Raw genomic sequence first — 26,989 nt, 5'->3', positions numbered from 1 at the left:
TGCCTGTGTTCGTCGGTGAATCAGCATGCACCCTGCGAGAGAGGAAGCCGAGTTAAACTGAGACACGCTTTATGTAAGTATGTAAACATGTCATTTTCTGACTATGACCTGTCAAAATGACCCATAGATCCGTTACAGTGGCCATAATGTGCGCTTTTACTTACTTCAAGTACATTATTTGTGACGGTGCATTATAGTTGAATGTGGTGCAATACACCACATTCACCACAAGGTGACAGCCTTGTGTGGTTATTTTGTCTCCGCGCAAAAACCATGGCAAAAACTACAAGTCCCATGATGGGGGAGGACGCTAGGAAGCGAACGGCTCGGCTGCCTAGTTGACGTTTCACAAAATTGTCTGAGCGGTGCGACGGGGCGGTGATAGACGACTTGTTTCATAGCAAAAAGCGAGAGCCTATGGCGAGAGCAATCCCCCCCTCTCGGGAGGACGCGGGTGTATTAGAACAAATGCACCATCGTTGTGAACCAATGAATGATCACTTACGACCTCACGACGAGGAAAATACAACGCTGGTTGTGAGGATGTTGTTGTTAAGTTAGCCTCTCCTGTATAGTTTGCAACACAGCATGAAATAACGTCGTTTTCAAGATCGATGACGCCGTTAGACTCGGACGAGGAGGGTCCGGAGCAGATGGAAGATTATCGAAATGAACTGAAACGTACGTTGACTTTTTAAACAAGCTAATTTAGCTAACTTAATTTTACATTATAAGCAGCTGAAGGGCAACAGAAGAGTAGCTAAACTGTTTGGGTGTCATTCATTCCCATTCATTTGTGAAGTCATTGGTTCTGTTGTTGTTGTTAAGAGGTTAAAGTCGTGTCACTGCCACCTGTCGCTGATTACCCAGTGTGACTGAATGTGAAATTAGCTTAGCCATTGGTATATCCTTATAATACCGACCATATTTTGCTACTATTGTTTGTCATGCTGTGTCAACTTCCCCCTAAGGAGAAACTATTGAATACGTTTTACACCAGACATTCAAATATCGGTAAAGTCTTGGTAATGAAAATGCAATTGTAACTTTACAGTGAAATACAAGTGTCATGGATGTCCTGAACAAAACCTATATATGCAGACCAGGTCCTGATCAAAAACCACTGTATCTAGCCTTCTCAAATCTGGACAGTGTCTTGCCAAAGGACACTATGATATGGCACAGACTGGAGGAGTTGGACACAAATAGAATCAGGGTTTTTTTCGTTTTTGGATCTGGTCTAATGAGGTCTGTATGCTGGAAAAAACGGTGAAATGGGCCTTTATTGCATTTTCACAAATAAAATAAAAGTTTCACAAATACAATAGTGGGTGTCAGGCAAAGTTAGTGCCTTACCTAAAATGTTTCCACATCAAGAAGTGTTACAAAATACAGACAATCGGTGTACAAGCAGTCCCACTGCACATTAAGTTAATTTGCCCTTAACTTTCCTCTTAAGTACGGAAGTTCGGAAGCTAACTTCAGCGTCATTACACACATGACTATAGTCAGTCTTGTCCAGAACGTTTGGGAATAGTAGTTTTTGTCACATCTCGAATTGATGGTTTGCAATATGCCAGTAGTAACAGATGTTCTGAACACAACCTCTTCAGTCCTGGTCAGAACCTATGGAAAACTTTGTTTTTATTACATCTCAAGTCACATCAAGTTGATAAAAACATACAATAGTAGATATCAGTATCAATGTAAAAGTTTTTTTTTTTTTTTTTTTTTTTTACATTGTTTAAATATCTTTTAAACTTTTGTGAAATATTTAATTTGACTGCAAACTTTTTTTTCCCCAGAGCTATTGAATTGAGAGGGCAGATCTAAGGCAGGCAGGGCAGATCATGCACAGATCAAAGGCAACAGCTTGAGTTCTCCTTACTGAATGTAAGGAAATACTCGGGCATGAGTAGAAAGCCCACAAATCCTAACTTCATTTTGTGGGAGAAAGCATAAGTTTTAGTTTCTATGGTAGTCTTTTCTAATATCAAATTAAAGTATTGAACCCTAATCTAGCCGTAATGTGTCACCAAAATAAAGTACTGCAAGAGACTGAGTTGTGTGAGTGTGTTTGTATTGATTTCAGAGAGGGCCAACCAGAGTATTCAGCTGCTGAGCAGCACACTGGAACAGCTGAATCCTGATGGAGGAGAGGAAGAGGAGGTCGGAGGCAGTGACGGCAGGTTCTTTTCCCTTATGGCAGAGGAGGACAAGGCAACATGGAACCAAAAGACACACAGTGACGCAGGTGATCCAGTGTTGAAGTGCGTCACATAATGTTGTCTGACTACACAAAGCTCCATCCATCCTCTACCACTTTTTCCTCCACATGAAAGTTGTAGGGGGCTGTGCCAATCTCAGCTAACATAGAGCGATAGGCGGGGCACATCCTGGACAGTTCACCAGTCCATCACAGGGCCACATACGTAGACAAACAACCACCCACTCTCACACTCACAAAACAAAGCCACTCGAGAGAGATGTGAGATCTTCAATGGACGACATACATCTCTTAGTTATGCTGCTATTGACCTAGACTGCTGGGGGAATTCCTGTGGTGCACGCACACTCACTGTCTGACGCTCAGTGTATGAATATGACTTTATTATGTCATTAACCTTGTTCTTTCTCTCCCTAGTTTGTCTGTCCTTCCTTTCCTTTCTCTCTCTGTCTGTGTTCTCACTTTGCAGGTTGCAGGATCCGGTTTCAGTTTCGCTACTACTGTTATTATTATCATACATGTCATCACCATTATTATTATGCTATAAGTCGATATCAGTATAATTTTTTAACAACAATCTCTGCTGCTGCTTATATAAATTACATTGTAGTTCTATGTCATCACTTACTCTAACTGTCCTGTATAAATGTATAACTTGATACATCAATCCTGGTCTCTTTCTTCTGTCTCTACCTCATCTCCCTCTTGTCCTTTCTCTCCCCCTTTCTGTACCCCACCTCTCCTCTGTCCCCTTTTTTCCCTTTCACTTCAACCAGTCGAGGCAGATGGCTGCACATCTTTGAGTCTGGTTCTGTCAGAGATTTCTTCTGTTTTTCTCTCGCTTGATGCCTAGTGTTTACTCATTGTGTGAATTGTTGGGTTTCTCTGCTCTCCATGATGTTGTCTATGTACAGTGCCTTGAGATAATGTATGTTATGATTTGGTGCTATACAAATAAAAATTGTAGTTAATTGAATTGAATATACAATGTACAATCGTCGGTTTCAAAAAACTACCTCGCCACAATTCTCTGTCCCTATGGTACACAAGTGGCCAAAGGAACTTGAAGGGTGCTAGGCATGGTATGATGTGAAATTATCATTATTAAGATTCCTGATCTCTCTCTCTGACATTGAAGTTAACCAGCTGAAGAGCCTTCTAATGAAGCAGTGCAAAGACATCCCTGCTTCCCTCTCTCCTTCAAAGAAACTGTCTCCAACCAAGGTAGAACAATTAATTAATCATAATTTAATGTTGTATTCTTTCCATTGTCATGTTTTGTATATTTAAAAATAAATGAAATTCTTCTTGTTAAGAGAGTGCACCAAGAGGGAAGTTCCACTTTGCCTGTCTTTCAGGATTTGGTCCCAGTTATTCACAACCAATCAGAATACATTCAGCACCTGGAGGCTGAGGTCAAACTCTGCAAGGTATGTACACAAATTAATGTGTGATTATGTTTGCAGTCATTTTTTAGTCTGTGGATAAGTTTTGATAACTTTCTGTGTATGTGTGTGTGAGTTCAGGAAGAGCTGCAGGAGCTGAAACAGCGGGTCAGAGTGGTGGTGGTGGAGAATGAGAAGCTGCAATCGGAACTCAAATCCAAATCTGTGAATGAATCTCTGAAGGACTACACGATCCACAACTCCACGGTAGATTTTTGTGGCTTTAATCATGTAAAATCTTCTCAGTAATGTCTTACCATCACCCATGTTTGATGAAACTTACAATATGGAAATAAAGGCTAATACATGGGATTCAGTTATTGCTTTTTTTTTTTTTTTTTTTTTTTTTTTCTTTTTTCTTTTTTTTTACACTAAAGAAGAGCCTTCTTTTTCAGAGTATGTTGTTTGATGAATTCACAGGCAGCTGGGCTTGTATTTTCATATTATATATTCTTAGAACAATGTCAGTCTATTAACTATTACTGTGCGGCGTCACCCGACACTTGATAATATGTATTAAGCGAAGTTTTGTCAGCCACGATAGCTGCTGTTTCACACAGTATTTCAAAGTGTAGGTTAACATCAACACATCCAACATGTATGGCATTTCATTACAAGACAGTGACTGTCCATTTAAATAACCATGGGAAGAGAGGTTCATCATCTGTTCTGATTTATTCCTCAGGTGAATGAGAGTCTTCCAGCCAAAGGCCACATAACCTCTAATATAGGCCATAGCATGCTGCAGAGAGCTGAACAAACCTCATGGAAAAATGAGCTGGTAGGGATTTTAGATCTGTGCTCTCTTTTTTTTGTATAGTTACTATTCATTTCTCATGTTTTCTTCCATGCCATATTAGTCCCGTCTGTAACAGGACTTTCTGGGTCATAGATATCTATATATTTATTTATTATTTTAAGATATTATACACTCCGGATTTGGTTTATAGCCTAATTAATGTAGCCATTTCCAATTTCTGTCACAATACTTGAGTGTCTGTAGTGTAATGTTTTTGTTCCTCAGGAACAATTGAAAGTGATTCACCAAGCCCAAGTTGAAAGTTTAGAGGCCCAGCTCATCTCCCTAAGGTCAGTTTTCTCAAGCTTCTTTAGCTAAACCAGTGTAGCTTGTAAATGACTTTGTTGTTGATAAAGCATTAAAAGATCAGTCGCCATCTCCTGTCAGCTGTTTCTCTGCTTCTCAGCATTTCAACATTTGCTCCCTCAACAGGAAGGATCTGTCAGTCAGTCAGAAGGAGTGCGAGGAGGTGAAGGTTCAACTGAGACACAAGGAAAAGCAAGCTGCTGATGCACTGAGAGCTGATGGAGTTCCACGTGTGGCGGGGCTGTGTATTAAGTGTGCACAACACGAAGCGGTATTGGCTGGGACTCACACCAATCAGCATGTCCAGGCCATTGACAGACTCACAAAGTCAGTGGCAACACAAACACACAAATACACTCTACTGAACAGATGGATTTACTTGTCATTATTGTACCCTGCAAATCCCTCAAATGCACGTGTTCAAAATAGGAGAATGAAAGATGACAATTATTCCACCCATACATTTTAATGCTGATTGTGCATTTTATTGTCTGCTGATCTTCCAGAGAGCGTGATGATTTATTGGTGGCTCTGCATGCTTTGAGGACGAGTAAGCAGGAGGCGCAACAGAGAGAGTGGTCTTCTTGTCTCCAGGTCAAACAGGCTGTGGAGATGGCGGAAGTAGCACAGCTACAAAAAGCTAGGGTCAGAGAAATATATACACATCTTTCCAGCTTTTTGATTGTATTCTTTAAGCAGCTCATTCATTGCCTTTTAAAGTTGCGTTTTCTCTTCCTGGTGTGGCTGTTCATCTGTGGAAAACCTGTTGTATCTGATCATATGCATGCAGGTGGAGGTGCAGTGTGAGCAGTTGTCCAGGGAACTGGCTCGACAGCGGGAACACTTGGAACGAGAGGCGCACGCTGTGCAGGGGAGGCTGGCTGAGGCCAGGGAGGAGGCTCGAGCAGAGGCCCGCAAACAGAAAGAGGAGCTAGCACATACAGTTAATCCTATTTCTATCATTTTTTTGTCTATATATAGAGAATGCAGGACTGAGACTGTTCTATATTTAAGTAGTTTTAAAGTTCTGCCTGCCTTAACATACTAACAAAATGCATTATATACATTGTATAATTTGCTGTAAAGAATGAACACAACTATTATTTTTTAATGAAATCTTGGAAAATCTGTGTGTACCAGGTGTCCAGCCTCTCTCAGCGTGTTGCTGAATTAGAAGGGCAGCTTGACAGAGCTCATAGAGACAAAGGCTCACTGACCAATCAGCTGGAAGATGCTCTACAGAAGCTTTCCAGTCAAGAACATGACAATACCAAGGTACAGTGTGTGCAGAAAGCATGAAGTCAACATGTACTGCTGGAAATCAACGAAGCACCAAAGCTTCCCATCAAATTAATTTGATCAAGCTGATCTAGGAAACAAATTAAAATGATGCTTTACCAATCAATAAATAAAAAATAATGCCTCAAGGTCTGAAGGAACGGGGATAAAGAACACTAGTGGGACTTGGATGCAGGCTGTGCCGTGTACTTTTAGTACCTCATGAAATCCACTGGGTGGAAGCAAAGTTTTATCTATGCCAGGCTTTATCTCTGGCTACCCTTGTGGTATGAATAAACTCAACAGTGTTGAATAAATATGTTTTAATGTTTGGCTTGAACTGAAGGACTCTGGTTCAAGCATTTCAGAAAATGAAATACCACGCTGAAGTGTTGTAGAAACACAAACTACATATCAAACTTAAGTTTCTATTGATTTTATCTCAACAGAATTAAGTAAAATGTTTTTGAATGCTATCGATACACCATGGTGATAATGGTAAAACACCTATTTGAATTTTAGTGAGATGAAAGAATAGATATTAAGTAATATTAGTAAATTGATCCTTTTTCCATCTGTAGATGTGTGTGGAGCTGCGATATCAGCTCAGTCGGGCCCAACTGAAAAAAGAGGAGGCAGAGAGAGAACTCCGAGAGCTCAACTCCAAGACCAGCAGGCAGATGGAAAAAGCTGCACAGGTATGTCTGCGTTTAACTAGTTAGTTTAATTTCATGTCATGAATCACATTAAATCAGTAGTTTTTAAGTCAACCCATCATCAAGTAAATTAGTTCTTTGTTTAATAAGTATTCTTCATTTTTGTGTAATCTGCTCATTTGTAAGAAGCACAATCAAGAAAGCTTAAAACATGTATGCAAACTTTCAAATGTATCAAATATTTTGCACAAGGAACTGTTTATCTCATCTTTATTAAACATTATCAACCGTGTAACGTATATCAAAAAATCCCTTGTACTATTGTAAATTACTTAATTCCTTTTATACGGTTTTACTGTTTGAACTGAAATCTTTAGAATTTCAGCTTATCACTCTTCAAATCATTAAATGATTTAAAGAGTTGATTGTGTACGAGGGCATAAGGGGGATTGTTGTGAAAGATTTCTTCACCTCCTTTCCCCTTTCTCTTTCCCTCTCTGTGGGACAGGAAGTGGAAAGGCTGAGCTCAGAGCTGGTTGGCTGTCGGCAGCATCTGGAGGCGGTCCAAAAGGATGGGAGCCAATGGCAGGCTGAAGTCCTGAGCCTAGCAGAACAACTGGCAAATGCCCAGCGCCAACTGCACCTCACCAGGTAGTACCTAATCCTATTATACATGCCACCACACTCATGCACGCACACACACATACAGCACTCCCCTCTGCCCAGCTCCTGCCCAGATCCTGCCCAGATCAGCCCAGTCCAGTCCAGTTCAGTTCAGACCAGCACACCAACTGTACCGCACCAGGTAACGGTTAATCCTATTATACAAACCACACACACAAAAACACACATGCCTGCTGCTGTGCCATGGTCCCAGTACCAACTGGACCTCACCAGGTCACCTCTAATCCTGTTAAGCATGCCACAACATTATACAACACACACAAACACACTCGCACACACACACACTCTGCCCATTCTGTGCAACTAGGCCGGTGTCCAGCCCAGCAACAGCTCCAGCAGAGCCAAAATGGTGCCCAAGCCTTTCTTCTGTCCCTGGTGCCGACACACACACACACATACACACACACACACACAAACTATGGCTGATGGTCACTGAGGTGCCTGGCCTTAGTGCCACCTGCAAGTGACCTGTACCGATTCTCACGACGGGCGCTACTGGCTCCCTCCCCTGCACCTCCATTCTATCCCCTTTCTATTTTTACCGTTTAACCCCCTTTTTTTAATTGTTGTGCTTAATCACTCCATCTATTTCTTAATTTCATCCATACAATCATCAGTCTTTTTTTTTACCAGCAGCTCTTTGTCTTCATATCTCTGTTGCTGTCTTTCCACACAATCTGTGTATCATCTCTTTTAGCATGCCTTCTTTTCTACTTTCCCTTTTCTTTTCCTCCCCTCCTGTGTTCCCTTTTCTCCTTCCCTTCTGTCATCCGCTGGCTGCTGTTTTCTTCCACACCTTCCGCTCACAGGGCCATGCCTGCCCATGCCAGCCACCCAGGACCTCTCTGTCACCCCCACTGCCCTAAGCCAAGGTGTCTGTGATGGGCACAGATGTGGCAGTGGTGTCCTGTGGTGCTGAAGGCTGCAGGAGGCAAGTTTGTTCACTGTACAACAGTGTGTAGGTATTATGTGAGTGAATTTCTTTGTGTTTGTACATTGCTGCTCGTGGCTCTGGTCTGTGTTTAAGTGGGTTTTTCTGTCAGCTGGCCAGCACAGAGACACTGGCTGCATGGCAGGATGATGCAAGGTGTGCATGTATATGTGTGTGTGTATTTTGCAGCCAGCTGTGGAGAATGACATGCATATTAATGTGGCAACATGATGACATTGACCTGTACTAGAGGGGCCCCTGGACTGAACCATTTTAGTGCCACATGTGTGGGTGTTTGTGCATGACAGAGTTTATAGTTTTCTGTCCACCGACGCATACTAGATGTTTGACAGCTGTTGACTTGGCTGAGCATGTAGCTATTCAAATTGAATTTTGGTTATTAGTAGGGAAAGCCACTTCTGATGCTGACTCAATGTGTCCTTTCTTTTGCTAACGTACTAGTTGAGAAAAAGCAGTGTCATATGATCACATTTAAAGTCACCTTTAATGGTAGGAAATTGGAATTTCAAAAAGCAAGATAGAAAAATCATTGACAGAAAACTGAGAAAAACAATAGTATAACCATCATAACAGCTGCACATGCTCTGTTTGTGATAACATTTACATTTAATGTAGACATTTAATGTCGAGGGCCACACAGTTGCCGTAGACCCGAGTTCAAGCCCCGGTTGTAACAAGGCCCTTTCTGCATGGAGCAAGAAGGTGCATGTTCTCCCCGTGTGTGCGTGGGTTTTCTCCGGGTTCTCTGGTTTCCTACCACCGGAAACCGAAGAACCCGGACAAAACCCACACTCAAACAGGAAGAACATGCACCTTCTTGCTCTGAGGCATTTTTGTTGTTGAGTTGTATTTAAGATTAGATTTACATGAGAAGAATGTTCAAGGGAATGCATGTAGTGGGAAGCGTAAAAGTTTGGATATAGTAAGCAACCTATTATTCTAACTTTAAGCACAAAACCCCCACAAATATATGTACGCCTACTGTACCAGTAAATATAATGTTACTGTATTTATATGTTAAAGAAATGCATTTTAATAAGGATTTTGAGTGTTCTTCCAAGACAATTCAAGTTCTTTAATGTATGGATTAATAGCTTTTCCAAACAGCTAGACTTTGAGGCCTGTTGTCTCACAGAGGGATGAGTCTTAATGATTGTTCATTTAGGGAGATAATGGCTCACACTTTCTAACAGTCTTTCCTCTAACAAAGTGATTCATAGCTGTGAACTATGTGAAAAATTACAAGCAGAGCTTGAGAATTTCAAACTGTTCACCACTGCACACCTCACCGATCACTTTGTGGATGGAAGAGGGTTTAGCTGGTGTTTGATCATCTGACAAGCACTTTTGCTTGGAGCATACTGATGCCTTTACATACATAAAATACATAAAAATGACTGTTTGAGCTATTTGATATGGTCTTCGTAGCTGCATAACTGGCATAGCACAGTGAATACTAAAACAGAAACGTCTACACACTTCCATTGCAGTTTTTAATTTCTTCACAATTAAGCTGTTTTCCAAAACATGCCCTTTTAACGGACCACATGAAGTATCCCATCTTCCAACTGATCTATTCATGTCTGTTAATATGAGTTTTTGAAATGTACTGTATATAGGTTTGAAAATATCTATCAACCAAAACAGGATTTTGCAGCAAAATAGAAATCGAGAATCAAACTCATCTCACACACTTTCTCTACTTGTCTCTCTGTGTTACTCTGTAGGCCCTCTAGGCTTATGCACAGCTGCATGTAGATTATTCATAGTCATATATTTCTGTTTGACTTCTCTCGTTGTTGGTAGCCACAGAGCCATGCAAGAGTCTTTGTTGGACCAGTGTGTGTGACTGCGCTTGTGTGTTGTTACAGAGTAAGTGCAGGATTCACAGCCACAAGCCTTGATGTCATTTGGATGACCAGCCTTCGAAGGCAGCTCTTTGATTCTGTCTTTGCAACTTTGCTCACTCCTCTCTTTCATTTTTTGCTCCTCTCGTGGCCCAAATGATCACAGCCCATCTTCAAACAGGGAACATTAAGCACAGACAGCCTCTGTTTGATTTCTGATAGCCCTACCTTCCTTCCTGAGGAACGCATACGTAGACACACTCGCACACATTTGTTTGTACAACTGAATGCTTGCAAATGTGCACACTGATACACACATCAGTCAACTCCACATGCCTACACACACACATAGACACACACAGACACACACACAGATGCATGTGCGGCATCCATGGGTCCCATGGCGGCTGGTGCGCTGTTGTGTGCTCCAGGATTGGATCATCAGCCAGCTGTGAGTTGGACAGCTCAGGATCTGTCCTAATCCCTGCCACTCTGTTCACACACACACACACACACACACACACACTCCAGTCCCAGCCTCAGCCCAGCAGTGGGCTTTACTAAGTTTTTGTTTGTTTGCTTCGGTCTTTCTTCACTTTCTTTCTTTTCTTCTTTCCTCATCTCCTGGCCTTCTCTCTCTCTCTGTCTTTCTACGATCAAAGATCCCAAAGGCCTTAGTGAATACTGCCCGGCGTAACTCCTGTTTCAAAACATGCCAGATAGGCATGTAAAGATAGAGATGTGTGTTTGCATGCGTTAGTGAATTCATGGTTAGTTGAGGTCTGTGTGCCTGCTTTGTGTTTGGGATGAGTCGAATCTCTGCTAGACCCCAAATCTTTCTTCACTTCTGTTATCCCCGTGAAATCATGCATCCATGTTTATGAAGGTATTTGCCTTGAGATGTAGATGGACCCGAACCTGAGATGACTTGAGTGAAAAAGTTTTACTTGCCGTCACTTTCTTAGAGAAGGACTCATAAATATGTATTCCTGAAGCAGCAATGTCTGACCATGACTGTTCATATAATTTCATGTACGTTAGTCAGTCATGAATTGCAGAGTTTTCAGCCAAAAGGCCTTTAGTAGTGAATTTGTTCAGGAGGAGGTGTGGCTGTGCCACACCTGATGACTGAAGCTTCTTGGATGTAGAAGGAGAATGTGGATGCTATGGAAATGCAGTTCCTGTTAGCCTGAAAAATGTGTGAAAAGCTGATGGATATAAGGTGAAAGGACCTTCCCAGCAAGTACAAAAACTGCTGAGCATAGCTACTATTAGGCAGTGGAGATCATGAAACTACATGATTTTTAGGTGGATGACTTCACCAATCTCTTCCTCAGGCTACATCCATACTATTGTTTCATTTCAGCTCTGCATCACAAATACCTTTGCATCCATAGAAATACAATTAGAAACATACTGTGTTCAGGTGCACTGGACATGCATACTACTACTGATGAGTAGCTACAATGGTGAAAAGTAGGAGCAAGGATTTATATAATTTGAACAATGATGAGGTGAAACGGTAACTGGTGTTAATTGTTGGTGGAGCTTTTCATTCACAGTTGTTCAAAGCTGATAATCGAGCTGTGGGTGATCCATTTAGGCAGTGAATTCAGGAAACTGTCATCCATTTCACAAGTCTCTGTTTTTGCCTATGAATACCATGACACAGCTCTGGAGTTTTCTAACTAAAATGGAGCCAGCAGCGTTTTAAACTTCTTCATTTTATAGGGTTCTAATGTGCTGGGGTATTGTGTCAGGAGCAATCACAAAAGATTCCGTGGTAGAAACCTTAACAGTGGCAAGTTAGAGAAGCTTAATTTTAACAATTGGAGTGCAATGGATAATATTAGAGCAGTTCAGATCGATATAAAGTTGTACATTTGTATATTATAAATTGAAATCATGTAGATTAAATTCTGATTCTTTACTTCCATTTAATATTGTTTCACCAGAGTTAAAGGTAAAAGAGACGATGTTTAAACATAACACTATTACTTAATACATGATGAATTATATTGATATTAATCAAGTGATGATTGGGTTTTAATGTCAAACTTATATCTGTGACCCTGAATCAAGGAGATAAATACTTACAAGGTGAGATATTCTGTTTTCTGACACAGCTCCAGACCAACTGCTGTGACTCTTATACACAAAGTTCCCCAAACTCTATTAAACATGTCACGCTGCTGCACCTCTACTTAGTTCACTCTGTTTTTTTTTTTTTCTTCCCCCCACTCAGTTGTACATTGTGATACCAAGGTCTGGAAGGGCGTTGAACAAAACTGTGTGTGTGAGAGAGGGCGGAGAAGTGTAAATGAGGAAGGTGAGGCAGCAGATGCCACGTCCTGCCAGAGGCTCGCTTTGAGCAGCGAGTGAAATCTGGGCGCGACAAAACTGCTGCAAACCAACTCGGCGGGAGGCCCTTGTCCAATCACGGCCCAGAATAAAAGGGCCGGGGCGCCACGCAGGCTGCAGTCGCTCAGGAGAGGTGGGGGCCATAATGAACCTTCAAGTGCTGCCAGCAAGCACACATGCACTTGAACGCATCATCTTTCTTTCTACCTGGCACTAACAGTGCCTCACCACTGTCAACACACACATGCTCGCACACAACCTCTACAGCAACTGTGTGTGCGCGTGCGGGTGGTGTGTAGTCCCGAACACATGCTAGAAGTGTCCTGTGTGTGTGTGTGTGTGTGTGTGTGTGTGTGTGTGTGTGTGTGTGTGTGTGTGTGTGTGTGTGTGTGTGTGTGTGTGTGTGTGTGTGTGTGTGTGTGTGTGTGTGTGTGTGTGTGTGTGTGTGTGTGTGTGTGTGTGTGTGTGTGTGTGTGTGTGTGTGTGTGTGTGTGTGTGTGTGTGTGTGTGTGTGTGTGTGTGTGTGTGTGTGTGTGTGTGTGTGTGTGTGTGTGTGTGTGTGTGTGTGTGTGTGTGTGTGTGTGTGTGTGTGTTGACTCATTTGTCAGTGTGCAATTAGATGAGTTTGTATGCACGGCTTTGTGCTAATGTTAAGTGTTGATACCTTTGGGCTACACCTGTGTCTCTGAAGTTTGATGTGTGTCTGTGTGACAGCAGTGGGGCAGAGCTAGGTATGAGGCTTGCTGTGTGTACTTGTGTGTTTTCATGTGTGTTTGTGTGCGCGCGTGCTTGTCTGGTCGGCAGCCATGTTGTTGGGTAGCAGATGGCACCATGGTTGGCAGGGGAGGGGCTGCTTAGCACAACTAATCAGACAGTTACGGATAGGGCAGCTGGGAGGGCCGTCGGCCAGCCCTGTGTGTGTGTGCGTGTGCGTGTGTCTGTGTGTGTGTGTGTGTGTGTGTGTGTATCACAGTGCCATGATGTTGACAGTGGTGGGCCCGTTGGCCCGGTGACGAGACCTTGCCGCGTTCTTCTCTCCTCGCTGTCGGAGTACCCTCTCTCTAATCCTGCCTTCTCACCTCTCTTTTTCTTGCACTCTTGTTGTCTCTCTGTTGAAATCTGTAGACCTACTTGATCTTTTTTCTTTCAGTTTCTTTGACACTTTGGTTCTTTTTGTCACACTGTCTTACATTCTGTTGCATGTTTCCTCTGCATCTCGTCATTGGTCTTTAATTGTCTTCATTTGTAGTTTTTTCAAGCTGCACTAACATTCTCTCAATGTCAACCAAAACTCTCTTATTTTCATAAATTGAACGTATTTTGGTAAATTAAAAATATGGACATGTCGCGTCTTCAGCTATAGTTTTCACTCTGTTAGTGCATTAAGTATAACACAAGCTTCACTCTGTTAGTGCATTAAGTATAACACAAGCTAGTACATATTTGTCATATTTAATGATCCTTATACTTGTTACTTTTCCAGTTTACCTTCAGCGTTTAGCCTTGAAACCACTTTGAATTCAAATCATATACAAATTTCAACATTGTCACATTTTAATATTCATTTTGAGTCTTTAGATGGTAATCTATTTGGAGTATATTATTTTAGTGGAAACTGAAACACGTGCACCCAAAAATCTCCTTTCTTCCTTGCTCCTTCTTGTCATTTCACCTTGTGTCCCTCTTTTTCTTGTAATTTTTCTTGCGATGGGTGACGTGCTTATAGCTCCACATCTACATCAGTCTATCCATCATCAATCACTTGCAGAGGATTAATGATACCACAAGCCTCTATCAACACAGTATACACAGTACCTTGCAAAGTCAAACTCTGTAATTGCATCAACTTATTTGTTCGAGAGATATAAAGGCTAAAATGTGAGAGCTGTAAACTAGTAGTGGAAAATCATGCACTATAAATTGTAGCATTATTAAGCAGAGCTGTAATCTGGCCATCATGGGGGGGCCGGGAATGGACGGAATAGACAGATCGCTTACTGGGAGACCTCAGGCAAGATGGAGGCAAATCTGTCGGCTACAACTGTTGTCACCTCAGCCAAGTGTGCCCTGGGACACTGGCCTACATACACACAGTACGGCTGGAGGACAGAGAATGAAAGGGAGTGCACCAGCCTTTTGTCAAACAAAAAAGTGTGTGTAAAACTGTATGGATATTAGGGAAAGGGGGCATGACCGTACTAGCAGGGACAACAACTGCTGACCTTGGCTACTATTACGCAGTAGAGATATAGAACCTTCATGGGATATATGCATCAAGGATGATGACTTTAACAGCTTCCACTACATGATAAGTGATCCAGTCCAGACGACAGTTTCAGCTCTCTATTAAAAGTAATCTGCATACATATACACACCTAAAACTTGAACCACATGACCATTCAGGTCCACTGGGAATGCATGTGCCAGTTTAACCAGGAAACTGATTCTCTCTGCAGTTGTTTGCTTTGTTTCAGCAATGGCGAAAAAGAGATACAAGGATTTCTTTTATTTGACAGATGAAGTGAAATGGAAGTGTTAGTGTTAAGTGTTAATGGAGCTTATAATTTATAGTTGCTCAAAGTTGATAGCCGAGTTGTGGCTCCTGAGAATCATTTGGTAACTGTGTCATCATGTTCATACATCTCTGTTTTTTACCCATCCATACTAAAATGCAGCCTTGGAGTACATCCACCCATCCATCCATCATCAGCCATTTGCGTGCGTGCATGTGTGTCATCTGGTCAACTTCGTGCTTTCACACAAACTCAAAGTTGAACATAGCACCATCAGGGATGTCACAACTGCCCAGTAGGCACAGCTTTCATCCAACATGACAGAACCTCTCTCTGCTCTTCTTTTCCTCTCATTTCTGTTTTTACCTCAGTCTCTCTCGTTTTAACTGATTGATCTATTCTTTTATCTTTTTATCCTCATCATTTGTTTTACTTTATATTGCTGTTCTTTGTTGCCCTTTGTGGCCACATCAGTGCCAGACAGTGCCATGTAGTTTCCCAGGGCAATGTCCCCATCTGCAGACATTATCATGATGAGCAGGAGAATAATGCTGTAATCCTGGAGCAAGGTAACTTTGGATGCTCTGGAAGATGTGGAAGGAGGGAAACTGGGAGAGATGAGAGCAATGGCAAGTTTAAATGAGTATTATACAAGGGAAGGTGTTCACATGAGGGACACCTGGCACTGGGTGAAAGTCATTGCCATCAGCCATTGAAGGAATGCATTCCATGAAATCCATTAATGCTTCTCCACTTGTGCTGCTTAGTTTGTGTTTCATGACATCTGAGAGAGACCTAGTTTCCAGTGTAATGATAGAAGTAATGTTAAAACGAGGGAAAAAATATGAGGCTGAACTGCTAATTTCCCAATTTGTTAATAGTCATTCACATTGTAAAATTTCCAAAACGGTGTTTATGCATGCAGATAAATGCTAGGCAGTATACTAGTTCATATACCACAAAATGTTATTTATTTATTTATTATATTATATGAATTAATCCATAAACTGTAAGACCGGTATATGATTAACGGAATGTGGTGCAGCAAAACACTGTTCAACACATGCTTCGGGCTTCGCTGAAGAAGTAACAGTGGCAGTAATTGCAGGAATGATCCGTTTACTCCGTCACCTTAGCAGAAAACATGTCTGAGAGAACCAAGAGTGTATGTAGTTACATTAACAGACACACACGCCCTCCGCTGTGCCGCTCTCTCTCTCGAGCAATACGAGCACACACTCACTCAACTGTGCCTCTCTCTCGCTGGAGCACTCACTCACGCATAAAAAAATACATTTGTATACCGTGAAACCCTTTAAAATTTTGGAAAATACACAGATTTTTTTATGTGATTTTTGTTCTTACTGCCCAGCACAAATGCAAATACTTATTTCCAAAAAAAGCATTGTTTAAATATAGATTAATAAGATGCATTGACATGACTGTCCAAAGCAAAGGTAAGAATATGGATGATTAAAAAAAAATAAATAATAATAATAATAATATAATGGCAGTAGATGCCAAACCAAATTGATAAAGGGAGGTAAGAAGTAAAATATGGAAGGCAGAAAAGTACATTTTTATGTACAAGTGAGTGGAAGGTGTAGATAGACAGAGAGCAGGAGAAAAGCTGTGTATGTTAGATCACATGCCAAGAGAGAATGGCCCATATATGAGCACAGAGAAATAAACATTTGCAGAAATAAGGGAATAATCTAGGAGTTTACTGAAGTTTCTTTTGGAGGATAAGGAGAATGAGAAGGAGCGTGTTCCTTCCTGCCAGTTGCCCCCGGGTTTATATGCATGTGTTAATGTGTTGTGTGGGTTTGGAACATTAGGTATGTCTCAGGTGTGAATTGAATTCCGATTGTGCTAACATGAGGAAATAACACAATGTGGTGCAAAGTTTCAGTGAGCAAATGTGTCAACTTACTAAATATAATATATTTATATATAATATATGAAACTGTACTTGTTATTATTCTAACTTTATTATGTATTATACTCTTAATCAGAAAATGAATTTGCCTTGTTTGCTAAAACTGATGTGACCCCCAGCTCTACCACATATGGTTCCCATAGCTATTTCTGTAGGGCACAGATTTGACACTGATGATGAGTCCTGGGTTTTTGGTCTGGGTCAGTGGGTGAGCATATTGTACGTATGTTGTGTGTTTATTTTTAAAAAATCACAGATGCCTGCGCTGCCAGTCCGCTGTGTTCTTGTGTTCAGACCACCAATCATCTGCACCAATTAAAACTCAAAACTTCTTTTGCTCTGTTTTCTGTGCAGATAGATGAATCTAGAGCTGGGTTCTTTCTCTGAGGGAATGTGTGCTGTAACAGCAAATGTTGTCTCTGCGAGGGTCATGTGTATTTATAACTGTCTGTTTATCTACATTAATTCATATGCATGAGTGCGGTTTCTCATATGTGTGTATTTCAAGCGTGTTTTTGTCCATATTTATGTTTCGGGTGAGTAAGGGTATATCAGATTTCTTCGCTAATTTAACATTTGCAGTTGTCTGCCTTTCAGCCACGATTGCTGACCTTGGTGGTGGGGGCTTTAGTGCTCCTTGAAGAAGAAAAGAGGCTTGGGCTGCCCGCTGTAAACAAAGTTGACTTGCCGACAGATGGATTGAATGACAGAGAGGCTAGCTGAGCCAGGAACGGGCCTGGCAGCATCGCACTGAGCTGGGAGAGCGAGAGAGGGAGAGAGAAAGCGGGAGAGAGAGAGAGAGGGAGATAGGGGGTGGGGGGTGGATGGAAGAGAGAAGAGGTGGCCAACAGGAGAGGAGGTGTGAACAGGTGCAGGGCCGCTGAAGGAAGAACCAGCAGATGGAGAGAGACACAGCCAGTTTAGTTACAGGGAAAAAAAAGGGTGGGAGGGAAAAGTGGAGGGAGGAGGGAGCTATGGAAACAGCAGAAAAAAGATTGGAGCAGAGATGAGAGCACTCTGTATGGATAGATAAACAGATAGATAGGAATATGGACTGGGCAGAGAGTAAACAAGTGGAGAGGTTACATCAGACTGTCTCTGCGTTTGAGGTGATTGTTTCATAAAAAGCCATGAGAGATGAAGGGAGGGGTGTCGGGAGGAAAAATGATGGGAGCAGAGTGATTGACGGACTGATTAAACCTCGGGTGATGACATCAAGCTGCGGTTTAATAAAAATGTGCAGAAACACATTGAGGTGTGTGAGAGGAAAATTGGGTGACACTGTGCATCATCTGCTTAACAAACAAATTCAGATGTTTATTGTATGCAGCGGCGCAGCAAATGTTTAATATGTCACTTTGTTTTTTTCTGTGGTGCGCTCATCTATTGTTGGCAGTATTGTTTAGACAGGCATACACAAGGCCGCTGTCTCACACACAAACAAGGACACAGGCACATAAGCAGAAATCATCTTTGTAGTTGTGCGTATCAAACTGTTGAATATTAATGTGGTCTGATTGATGCAGTCTATCATAAATAGCTGTGGATCTGCTGGAATTCCTCCACAGAAGTGAATCATCATGAGTGTCACCATTTTGAGCAGTTGAGATATGAGCAAATAGCCAATAGTTGTAATTTTATAGTATAGTATTTGTTCATTTCAATAAAATTGCATCAGCACCAAGTCTTAGTATGTAATAGTTTGAACTCTAGGTTTGATCATCAATTGGAGTTTAATTATAAGCATTAAAAAAACCATATGAATGGATCAGTTTAATTTGTAATGTATAGTATCTAAAACAAAATCCATTAATTTTTGCAGCCATAAAATGCAGCCTATTTACAAGCCAAAGTCAGTGATGTGTCAGCTCATTCATAAATCATATATGTCACTTTTATATGCGATACTTGTTTGATATTTTTAGACTGATGAAGCAAACACTGCACTGGTATAGTTGTTGGTACTAATAACAGACATTTTCATTATCCATCTTCTTTGTGTCTCTCCATTACCACAACTCATGATCCCGCGACCGTCACTGTCTAACAATCCGTCTTCTTTACAGCCAACAAAGTTTGTTTTTGTCTGTCTTTGCTATACACTGAGTTTGCAATCTGTTCACCTGTATGCTAATTCTACATCTGTTATTTTGCAGCACAGGATCATTGCAGAGCACAAATATGAATATGTACTGATTTCTGGAATTTCTCTCTTTTGATTAAGATTGTTTTTTATAGAATTTATAGCTTTTTTTCTTCTTTCTCTCGTTTTTGTAACTGAATACCTGCCAAAAATAACTTACCTTTAAGAACTTTATGAATCATGTCAAAACCTTTTAGTTTAAACTTATGCAAATACTTATCTTTTACTACTTTTTGTGTGTGTGTGTGTTGAAGAGACATGTCTGACTTCTGTAAGTGTGTATGAGTTCAGGTGAAAGTGTATTTACTGGGAAATAATCTCATCTTTTTTTTTTTAACTTAAGTCCAAACAGCAGTCAGTGATGTGGTGTTTGCAAATGTCTTCTATTCCTCCAAGTCCACCGTCTGACTCCAATTTGTGCTCATTCTCTGATAAACCGCGGCATTTGGTGGTTCTGGCATGGGATGTCGGCTGCACCATGGGGTGCTGCAAACTCTGCGCTTGGTCAGGCCCTGGCACCCCACATCTAATGGGCAACAGCTTGAATAGTGCCCACTTAGGCAGGCAGTGTGGTCTGGACCCCCTCTTCTTCCTCACCACTCCAGCCAGCTAGCCAGCCAGCTATCGCCTCTGCCACCTCCCACTTACCCAGCAGCCACTGTACCTGGCCGCAGCCCCAGAGCCATTCCAGCCCACCTTAGGCCCCTGGCCCACGCAGCTCTCGCCATACTTATCAAGCTGTCCTGCAGCGCATCAGGCCAGGCATATACAAACAGGCCCAGCTATTCTCTAACTGAATATTCACTCTATTGCCTCCTAGGCCCAAACAAGAGTTCCTGCCACAGGCAGCAACCCAGGGCCCATTCACCAATTAGCTGGAAAGCAGATTATTGTCCATGGAGAATGATCCAGCTCTAGCCCCACATATTCAGCCTCTGCTCTATCTGTCACCCTTAACGCTTGCTCCAGGGCTTGCTCCTCCGATTTTTCTCCTTTGCTTTATCGTTTTTGTTTCGTTTGACGGGGGTTCATCAGTGGACATTTTGTGGGCACATTTTTACAAGTAAACATGTTGATTTTGATTGTGAGCACAAAATGGCAGCAAGGGAAAGAAGCACATGACAGCCTGTATTACTAGCTTCAGTTGTACATGAAATGAGGACGTTCATAAACTTTTCCGAAGTTTCAGGCCTGCTGCAGTTGCTCCAGTCCCACCCGGAAACATTGATATTGTTCTGTTATAACCAGGTTTCATGTTGGTTCAGAAGATCAGCAAGACAAAACAGATGCCAAAACAACGCTTAGCTCTCTGTCTTTTTGTTTTTCTATCTTATTTTGCTTTTTATCACCATTATCCTTTTCCTCACCATTGGTGACTGCTGGAACTTTCTGGCGGTCTGTCTGATGCTAATTGGTGGGTAAACAGGTCTGGTGTGAGCCGCCTCCACCCACCCAGTTACACACAAATACACACACATAGACATACACAAATATACACGGCCCCCTGGAACCTCTTGCAGGACCAAATGGCTGGCAACGCCTGCCCGCCATCTCCCGCTGAGCCCTGGTGTGCGCTTTGGTGGCTCAGGCTGCTGTTCAAGCCCAGCGGGGGTTCATTCACTCACGCACACATACGCATACAGACACACACTGTCTCCTTGTGTCCCCTGCACACCCGCCACCCGCTTTCACACCCCAGACAGCAGGACAGCAGGAGAACACACACACACGAAGGAACAGACAGACGCGGTCACTTTAGAGATGCAGGCCAAGCACTGCAGGGGAGAAAAGTTTTCACTTAAACTGGAGAATTCTCTCTTCATTAGCGCCTTTGGACTTCAGGAAGAGTTCTGTTTATTTGTTCAATTTTCCTGTCTTTGTAGTTCTTCTCTTCTTTCCGTCTTTGTCTGTTCCTCTGTTGTTTGGCTGCGTTTGGACTCCGTTGTGTTGGAAAGTTTGGAGTACAGGAGTGAAAGGCTGTGTTTTATTCAAAGACAACAGGGATACAATCGTCTTACCTGCTCAATTTTGATATTGAGATGAATGATAGTGGGAATTAAAGAAAGTTAATTGTTACCACACTATGTCAACGGTTGAGTTTAAAAAATGGTGTATGTGGATCTTTCCAAGAAGAAATCACTTGTACATAGCCAATGTTAAAGTGCGCGATTTAATTCATTTAATTTTTCATTTTCAGAATCTGGACTGACCTGTATATGAGCTGTGCGTGTGTATTTGTGTGTGTGTGTGTGTGTGTTTTGCAGACAGCTGCATTATCACTCAGCGGTCTTCAAGCTAACAGTGGCCAAACACTTCTACACCCCGAGTCTCTTCGGTCATTGTCTTTTCCGTCCTCTTGTCCAATCTCTTGTCCTACCATCCATGTTCATTCCTCGGTTGTTCTTTTTCACACTATACCCGTCTCCTTCACGAAGATTAACCTTTTCTCTTCCTTGTGCAAGAAACAGTTGTCAAGTGTAATGGAATGTATTATTTGGTTACTGATCCCAAATTATATTACCGTGAGCTGGTGACCGTTATTGAAGATGCACATTTATTTGTCGTATTTTTGGGTGAAATATGAGACATTGCACTCACATACATGCATTGCTCATTTAATTGTGAGACTGATTATTAAATGTACTGTTTTCACAGCTGCTTATATACAGTATATTGGTTCCTGAGTATGTGTTTGTATGAGTAGTGGCCTTTAATTAGAATCAGTAAGGCACCATTTGTGAATCTAAAGTAAACATTTGGAATTCCCTACCAACAAACTGAGAGGAAAATCTGTTGCCACTGCAAGATTTGATTGACATTTCTGCAAATACATCGACAAGTAAATAACAGTTGTTTTGCTTACATCAGTGTGAAACCAGCATTTATTTCATCTTATCAGTTTATAATGATGTATTTAAATTCACTGTTGAGTTACACAATAAAATATATTAAGACAGAAGTTCTAACTGCACTAATAAAGCATAGATAATCAGCACTGTTAGAGTTATTTAGTTTAGCATCTAATTAACACAATAGTACTTGTGCAAGTGCTTAGTCTTTCTTAAATGCTTTTTTAAAAATCTGGATTAATCTTTATTACAATTAGTGGACTGATTAATAAATTAGTTAATTCCAACCATTCATTTACCATATACTTTCTTCAACAACCTGGTTTTTTGGTTTTCCCCCTCAGACAAGACCGAGAGAGTGCAGAGCGTGCTCATCAGGAGGAAATGACATCTGCGATCCTTTCAGCCCAGGAAAGGGAAAGAAGGCTGACTGCGCTGCTGGAGCAAACAGAGGCTCAACACCAGCAGAGAGGTCAGTGCTTTCATCCACAGCTGTGAAACTGAGCCTTTCTTCAACAGAAGGCTCAGCTGCACATTCTGTCCACTTGTCATAGTTTACCTAGCCACCGATTTGATCACATACTTCCCCCAATTTAACCACCTTTTCATTTGCCCTCCATATTGTGCTGTCCCAGAGCAGCCACATTTCATTATTTTGCTTGTCAATTTTTCCTTTACATATTTACTGAATACACATATGCAGCTTGTTTATGATTAAAAATCATATAGATCCGCACTGGTCTTGTTGCATGAATTGTACTCAAAGCCATTTTTCAGTTGGTTTATTTGCAGGAGTGAAATATTATTCGTGCTCGTGCTCTGTCAGACTTTTTGGTAGAAGCAACATAAACAAAACAAGTTAGCTTTGTGACAATGCCAATAGCTAATGAGATACACCACTACACTTCCTTTGGTTCCCCAGCTATGCAACAAAGCATATGCAGCAACCATGATGGAGCCACATCCTGTGGATACTTCAGATCAGATTTACCACAGGACTGCATTAAAGGGTTTTCAGTGGAGAACCAATCACACTTGAGAGCATCTCTACACGGCCATCGGTAACTTATCAGTAGGTTGTTGACAATTGCATTATACAGGTTTGTTATTTTTCCTATATGGTGGTGTAAGATGAATAAAGCAGAACTGAACCGGCCAGAGCAAACAAAGTCAAGTTGTTCAGACATGCAAAGATCCAAAATACTGATTTTATCCAATTGGCAACCATTTTGTGATGTTACCCATATAATTCTGAACTCTGAATGATGATTTTTTAAGGCCTTGAGGTTTGTGATTTTGCCAGTGTGCCTATAGGACAAAACCAGCTGTCAGTCACACTGGTGTCCACTCATAGATGCCTTGCTTTGTCTTGTATCCATCCATCATCATCCGCTTTATCCTCCACATTAGGGTCGCGGGGCATGCTGTGCCAATCTCAGCTGACACAGGGCGATAGGCGGGGTACACGCTGGACAGTTCGCCAGTCCATCGCAGGGTCAACCATTCACACTCACGGCCAATTTAGAGTGTCCAATTTACCTAATCCCTAATTACCTAATATTGCATGTTTTTGATCTGTGGGAGGAAGCCTGAGAACCCGGAGAAAACCCATGCATGCACAGGGAGAATATGCAACTCTATGCATAAAGGCCCTTGTTCCAATCGGGGCCCCATGTGCGACCATTAACACCTCAGGATGTTTACTGACCTATGTAATACTAGAGCTGCAACTAACGATTATTTTCGTAATCGATTAATCCGTCAATTATTTTCTCAATTAATCGTTTGGTCCATAAAATGTCAGAAAATGTTAAAAAATGTCGATCAGTTTGTCAAACACAAATTACGATGTTCTCCAATGTCTTGTTTTGTCCACAAACCAAAATGATTCAGTTTTAATGATTTTTTTGTTATGTGGAACAAAGAAACAAAGAAAATATTCACATTTAAGAAGCTAAAACAGTCAGAAATCTTGTTTTAATAATGAAAAAAGCTTCAAAATTGATTAATGGATTATCAAAATACCTGACAATTAATTTACTGATTGATTAATAATCGATTCATCGATTAATTGTTTCAGCTCTAATTATTTTCCCTAATTGACTTCATTGGCAAACCTGAAGACTACGTCTACATTTATGTGGTTGAGGTTTGTCAGACCCAGCTCCAGAGATGCGGTCCTCGATCCCGGCTTGGATAGAAAGGATGCTTCACCAGGGTGGATCTTCGCTGGGTCGGTCTTGACTTCAAATTTAAGTGAAAGCGTGGTATTCCTTCTTACTGTATCATCTCGTTAAACTCTATCACAGCATGACCAGAGTGGGAGGGGACTAACACAAACGGAAATCGTCTGAGCTAAACAACACTGAGCTGACATGACCTCAAAAGATCAGAGCAGAGCAAAAAGAGCAACACAGGAGCCACAAGAGCAGGAAAGAGAATAGCGGAGCAGAGGGAAGGTGAGGGGTGCAGAGCGGAGAGACCCAGCACACAGCTCCCTGTCTGCCTGCACAGCAAAGCTGCTGCTGCTAGCACATCTGTTGCACCATCTGGAACCCCCCCCCCCCATACACACCTACCCACCACCATCCCTCATCTACTCTGCCTCCATCCCTCCCTCCTTTCTCCCATCTTTTTATTTACCTGTGGTTAACTTCAACAAACAGGGAGCCTGCTGCTACACAGAAAAAAGATGGAGGGTATAGAGGGAGGATGGAGGGAGGGAAGGGGTGTGTGGGGGGGTTAAACAAAGGGTCTGTTTCTGGCGCGTGTCGGCAGCACACATGTTGTCTAAAGAGAGCTGACATCAGAGCACAGCGGGAAACTGTGGATGGGGAGGGGATGGAGGGGTGGACGTCCTTTAGTAGCTCGCATCACTTCCTCTCCCTGTGTAACCCAACAGACGAGCTGGATAATTAGCTTTCTTGCTCTCCAAATCCCGCCTCTCAGTCCATCCGTTTGTCCTTCCATCCATCCTCCCTTTTTTTTTTCATGTTTCTTTTTTTTGAGTAAATGTGTACAGAGCAGCCTCTAGATGATATTAGATATTTGTGTCTCTCTGTCCCTCCTTTCCCTGCCATGCCTCTTCCCTCATTTTTCCTCTGTTTGTTTCCAGTGCCAGTTCTGCTGTGTTTCTGTGTCCCAGGGTTCTTTTTGGACTACGCATGGCCAGACGCATTCAAAGCCTGTTCAGCTAATTAGCATTCTTCATACAACATTTCCAGCACTGACCAAACTTTGCAGAGAGTGTGTGTATGTGTGTTTGTGTGCACACGTCTCTAAGTTACTGTGCTTTATGTCCATTCTCTGTAGCATCCAGTGTCTGTCCTATATGCGTCGTCTATGGCATTGATTTATAGACTGTATGGAGAAAGTTGAAATAAGCCTGCAGTTGCTCATTTTGGAAGTATAATGTGCAGCTCATAAAACAATGTGTTTTGTTCCATGCTTGAACAGAAACATCACTGGGCATTGCTCTTCAAGCCTCTGCCAAGCATAATTTCCCTTTTTGTATTTTAATAGCATCTATGTTGCTCATATTTAAGATGACAAATTTCATTCTGCAAATACAGGTAATGATATGCACAGCACAGAGATGAAACCTTATTGCTCTCCCTCTACTTTTTTTTCTTTCTTCCCCCCAATATCTACCATATGCAAAATAGAGAGAAAAACTTCAGAAGTCTGAGCTACTTTTCAAAGACTGCAAGTCCTTGGTCTTTTTGGTTTCGCTTGACTGTAACAGAATGCTGGAGCAGGTGGATCATTCCCTCAATCCAAACGGCACCCATTGTTATTTAAAAAGAGCAGACATATGTTGGAAAGCGTAACACAGATCATTTCAAAGGAATGATGAAAGCCCAGTGTTGGATTGTTCAGAAAGAGGCCCCCATGAGTGGTTGAGGATGTGGCAGGAAGGGTGGAAAGGAGAAGGAACGTGCTTTCAAACAATAGTATTCTCTGCTTCTCAGTCACATTTAACATACTGCATATATATATATTTTTTTTTTAACTACATTTCTTTCTGTTTAAACAATTTTTCTCATATGAACACAGACAAAATAATATTTTGGAATTCATTCAAAGGGACATTTAATTTTCACTGCTGTCTTTACTACAAATGACTTCACTGTTAAGCTCAATGTAGAGTTGTTTTCTCAGGTATGTATTGGTTGGCCTGCTTTAAGGGAATATGTGTCAACAGAAGTATGCACAATGCTCCCAAAGCCAAGTATTTGTAAACTTGTATTTCATATTATGAATACTGTGTAACTAATTCACATAACTAAAATGATGGTTTAAAGGTCCAGTGTGTAAAAGTTTTGGTGAAATTATTATCATTTGGCAGAAATTGATAATAAATTGATAGAAATTGATAGCATTTTTAAGGCTACAACAATTATCATCATCATTGTTAACCCATTACTAAACTATTCAACACTTCTGATAACTGATTAATCAGTTTGAATGTTGGTTTTAATAATAATTTAAACGGCTTCTTAAATGTTCTCAAATCTGCATGTTTTTAGACTGTGGGAGGAACAGATGAATTATAACTTCAGAAAATCTAATTTAACAAAGAGTTGTGCTCATACACTGCATGTAAATGCTAATTATCAAAAAAAAAATAGAGAGATTGATAATTGTATCCAGTGACAATGGATCCCCAAAAGCTGCGTTTGAGTTGATCCTGTTTGAACTGAAGTGCGGGGATGAAATAAATCAATTCTCTCTCAGTTACTGTAGAAACATAGTATGCTTGAAAGCTACAGGAAGTCACCTGCCATGGATAAACTCACCATTTTAACCATGATCAATTGCAGTTGAAGAGCTTGACGGTCTGCTGAGTTCCCAGAATTCCATGATTCGGAAGCTGAAGGAGGAATGCTGCACACTGGTGGCCAAACTGGAAGAGCTGACAGAAAACAGCAGGTCAGCATGTTCTCTTTGATCCCTTTGTCACATTTAAACTTTTTGAACATTCCAGTAT

The 26,989-nt window shown here is 41.5% G+C and overlaps 1 protein-coding gene across 1 annotated transcript in view; it reads left to right on the top strand.

Moving 5' to 3' along the window:
- Nucleotides 1–545: 545 nt before the first annotated feature.
- The window catches only part of sdccag8 (SHH signaling and ciliogenesis regulator sdccag8), a gene marked incomplete at its 3' end in the record, with an annotated part of 50,006 nt that continues 23,562 nt past the window's right edge, over nt 546–26,989 (top strand). Inside the window, exons 1-15 of the mRNA XM_083898016.1 lie at nt 546–681; nt 2,093–2,254; nt 3,366–3,451; nt 3,544–3,657; nt 3,754–3,879; nt 4,358–4,453; nt 4,697–4,761; nt 4,904–5,104; nt 5,284–5,422; nt 5,568–5,720; nt 5,918–6,052; nt 6,637–6,753; nt 7,220–7,362; nt 22,344–22,471; nt 26,823–26,931. Of these exons, the coding sequence (XP_083754142.1) occupies nt 615–681; nt 2,093–2,254; nt 3,366–3,451; nt 3,544–3,657; nt 3,754–3,879; nt 4,358–4,453; nt 4,697–4,761; nt 4,904–5,104; nt 5,284–5,422; nt 5,568–5,720; nt 5,918–6,052; nt 6,637–6,753; nt 7,220–7,362; nt 22,344–22,471; nt 26,823–26,931 (1,841 nt within the window). The 5' untranslated portion in view covers nt 546–614. The remainder of the gene's footprint in view (nt 682–2,092; nt 2,255–3,365; nt 3,452–3,543; nt 3,658–3,753; nt 3,880–4,357; nt 4,454–4,696; nt 4,762–4,903; nt 5,105–5,283; nt 5,423–5,567; nt 5,721–5,917; nt 6,053–6,636; nt 6,754–7,219; nt 7,363–22,343; nt 22,472–26,822; nt 26,932–26,989) is intronic.

The sequence above is a fragment of the Microchirus variegatus genome (genome assembly GCF_963457635.1).
Source record: "Microchirus variegatus genome assembly, chromosome: 11".
In the NCBI taxonomy this organism is placed as follows: Eukaryota; Metazoa; Chordata; class Actinopteri; order Pleuronectiformes; family Soleidae; genus Microchirus; species Microchirus variegatus.
The sequence above is the reverse complement of the archived record's forward strand: the minus strand, read 5'-3'. Positions and strand labels throughout refer to the sequence as shown.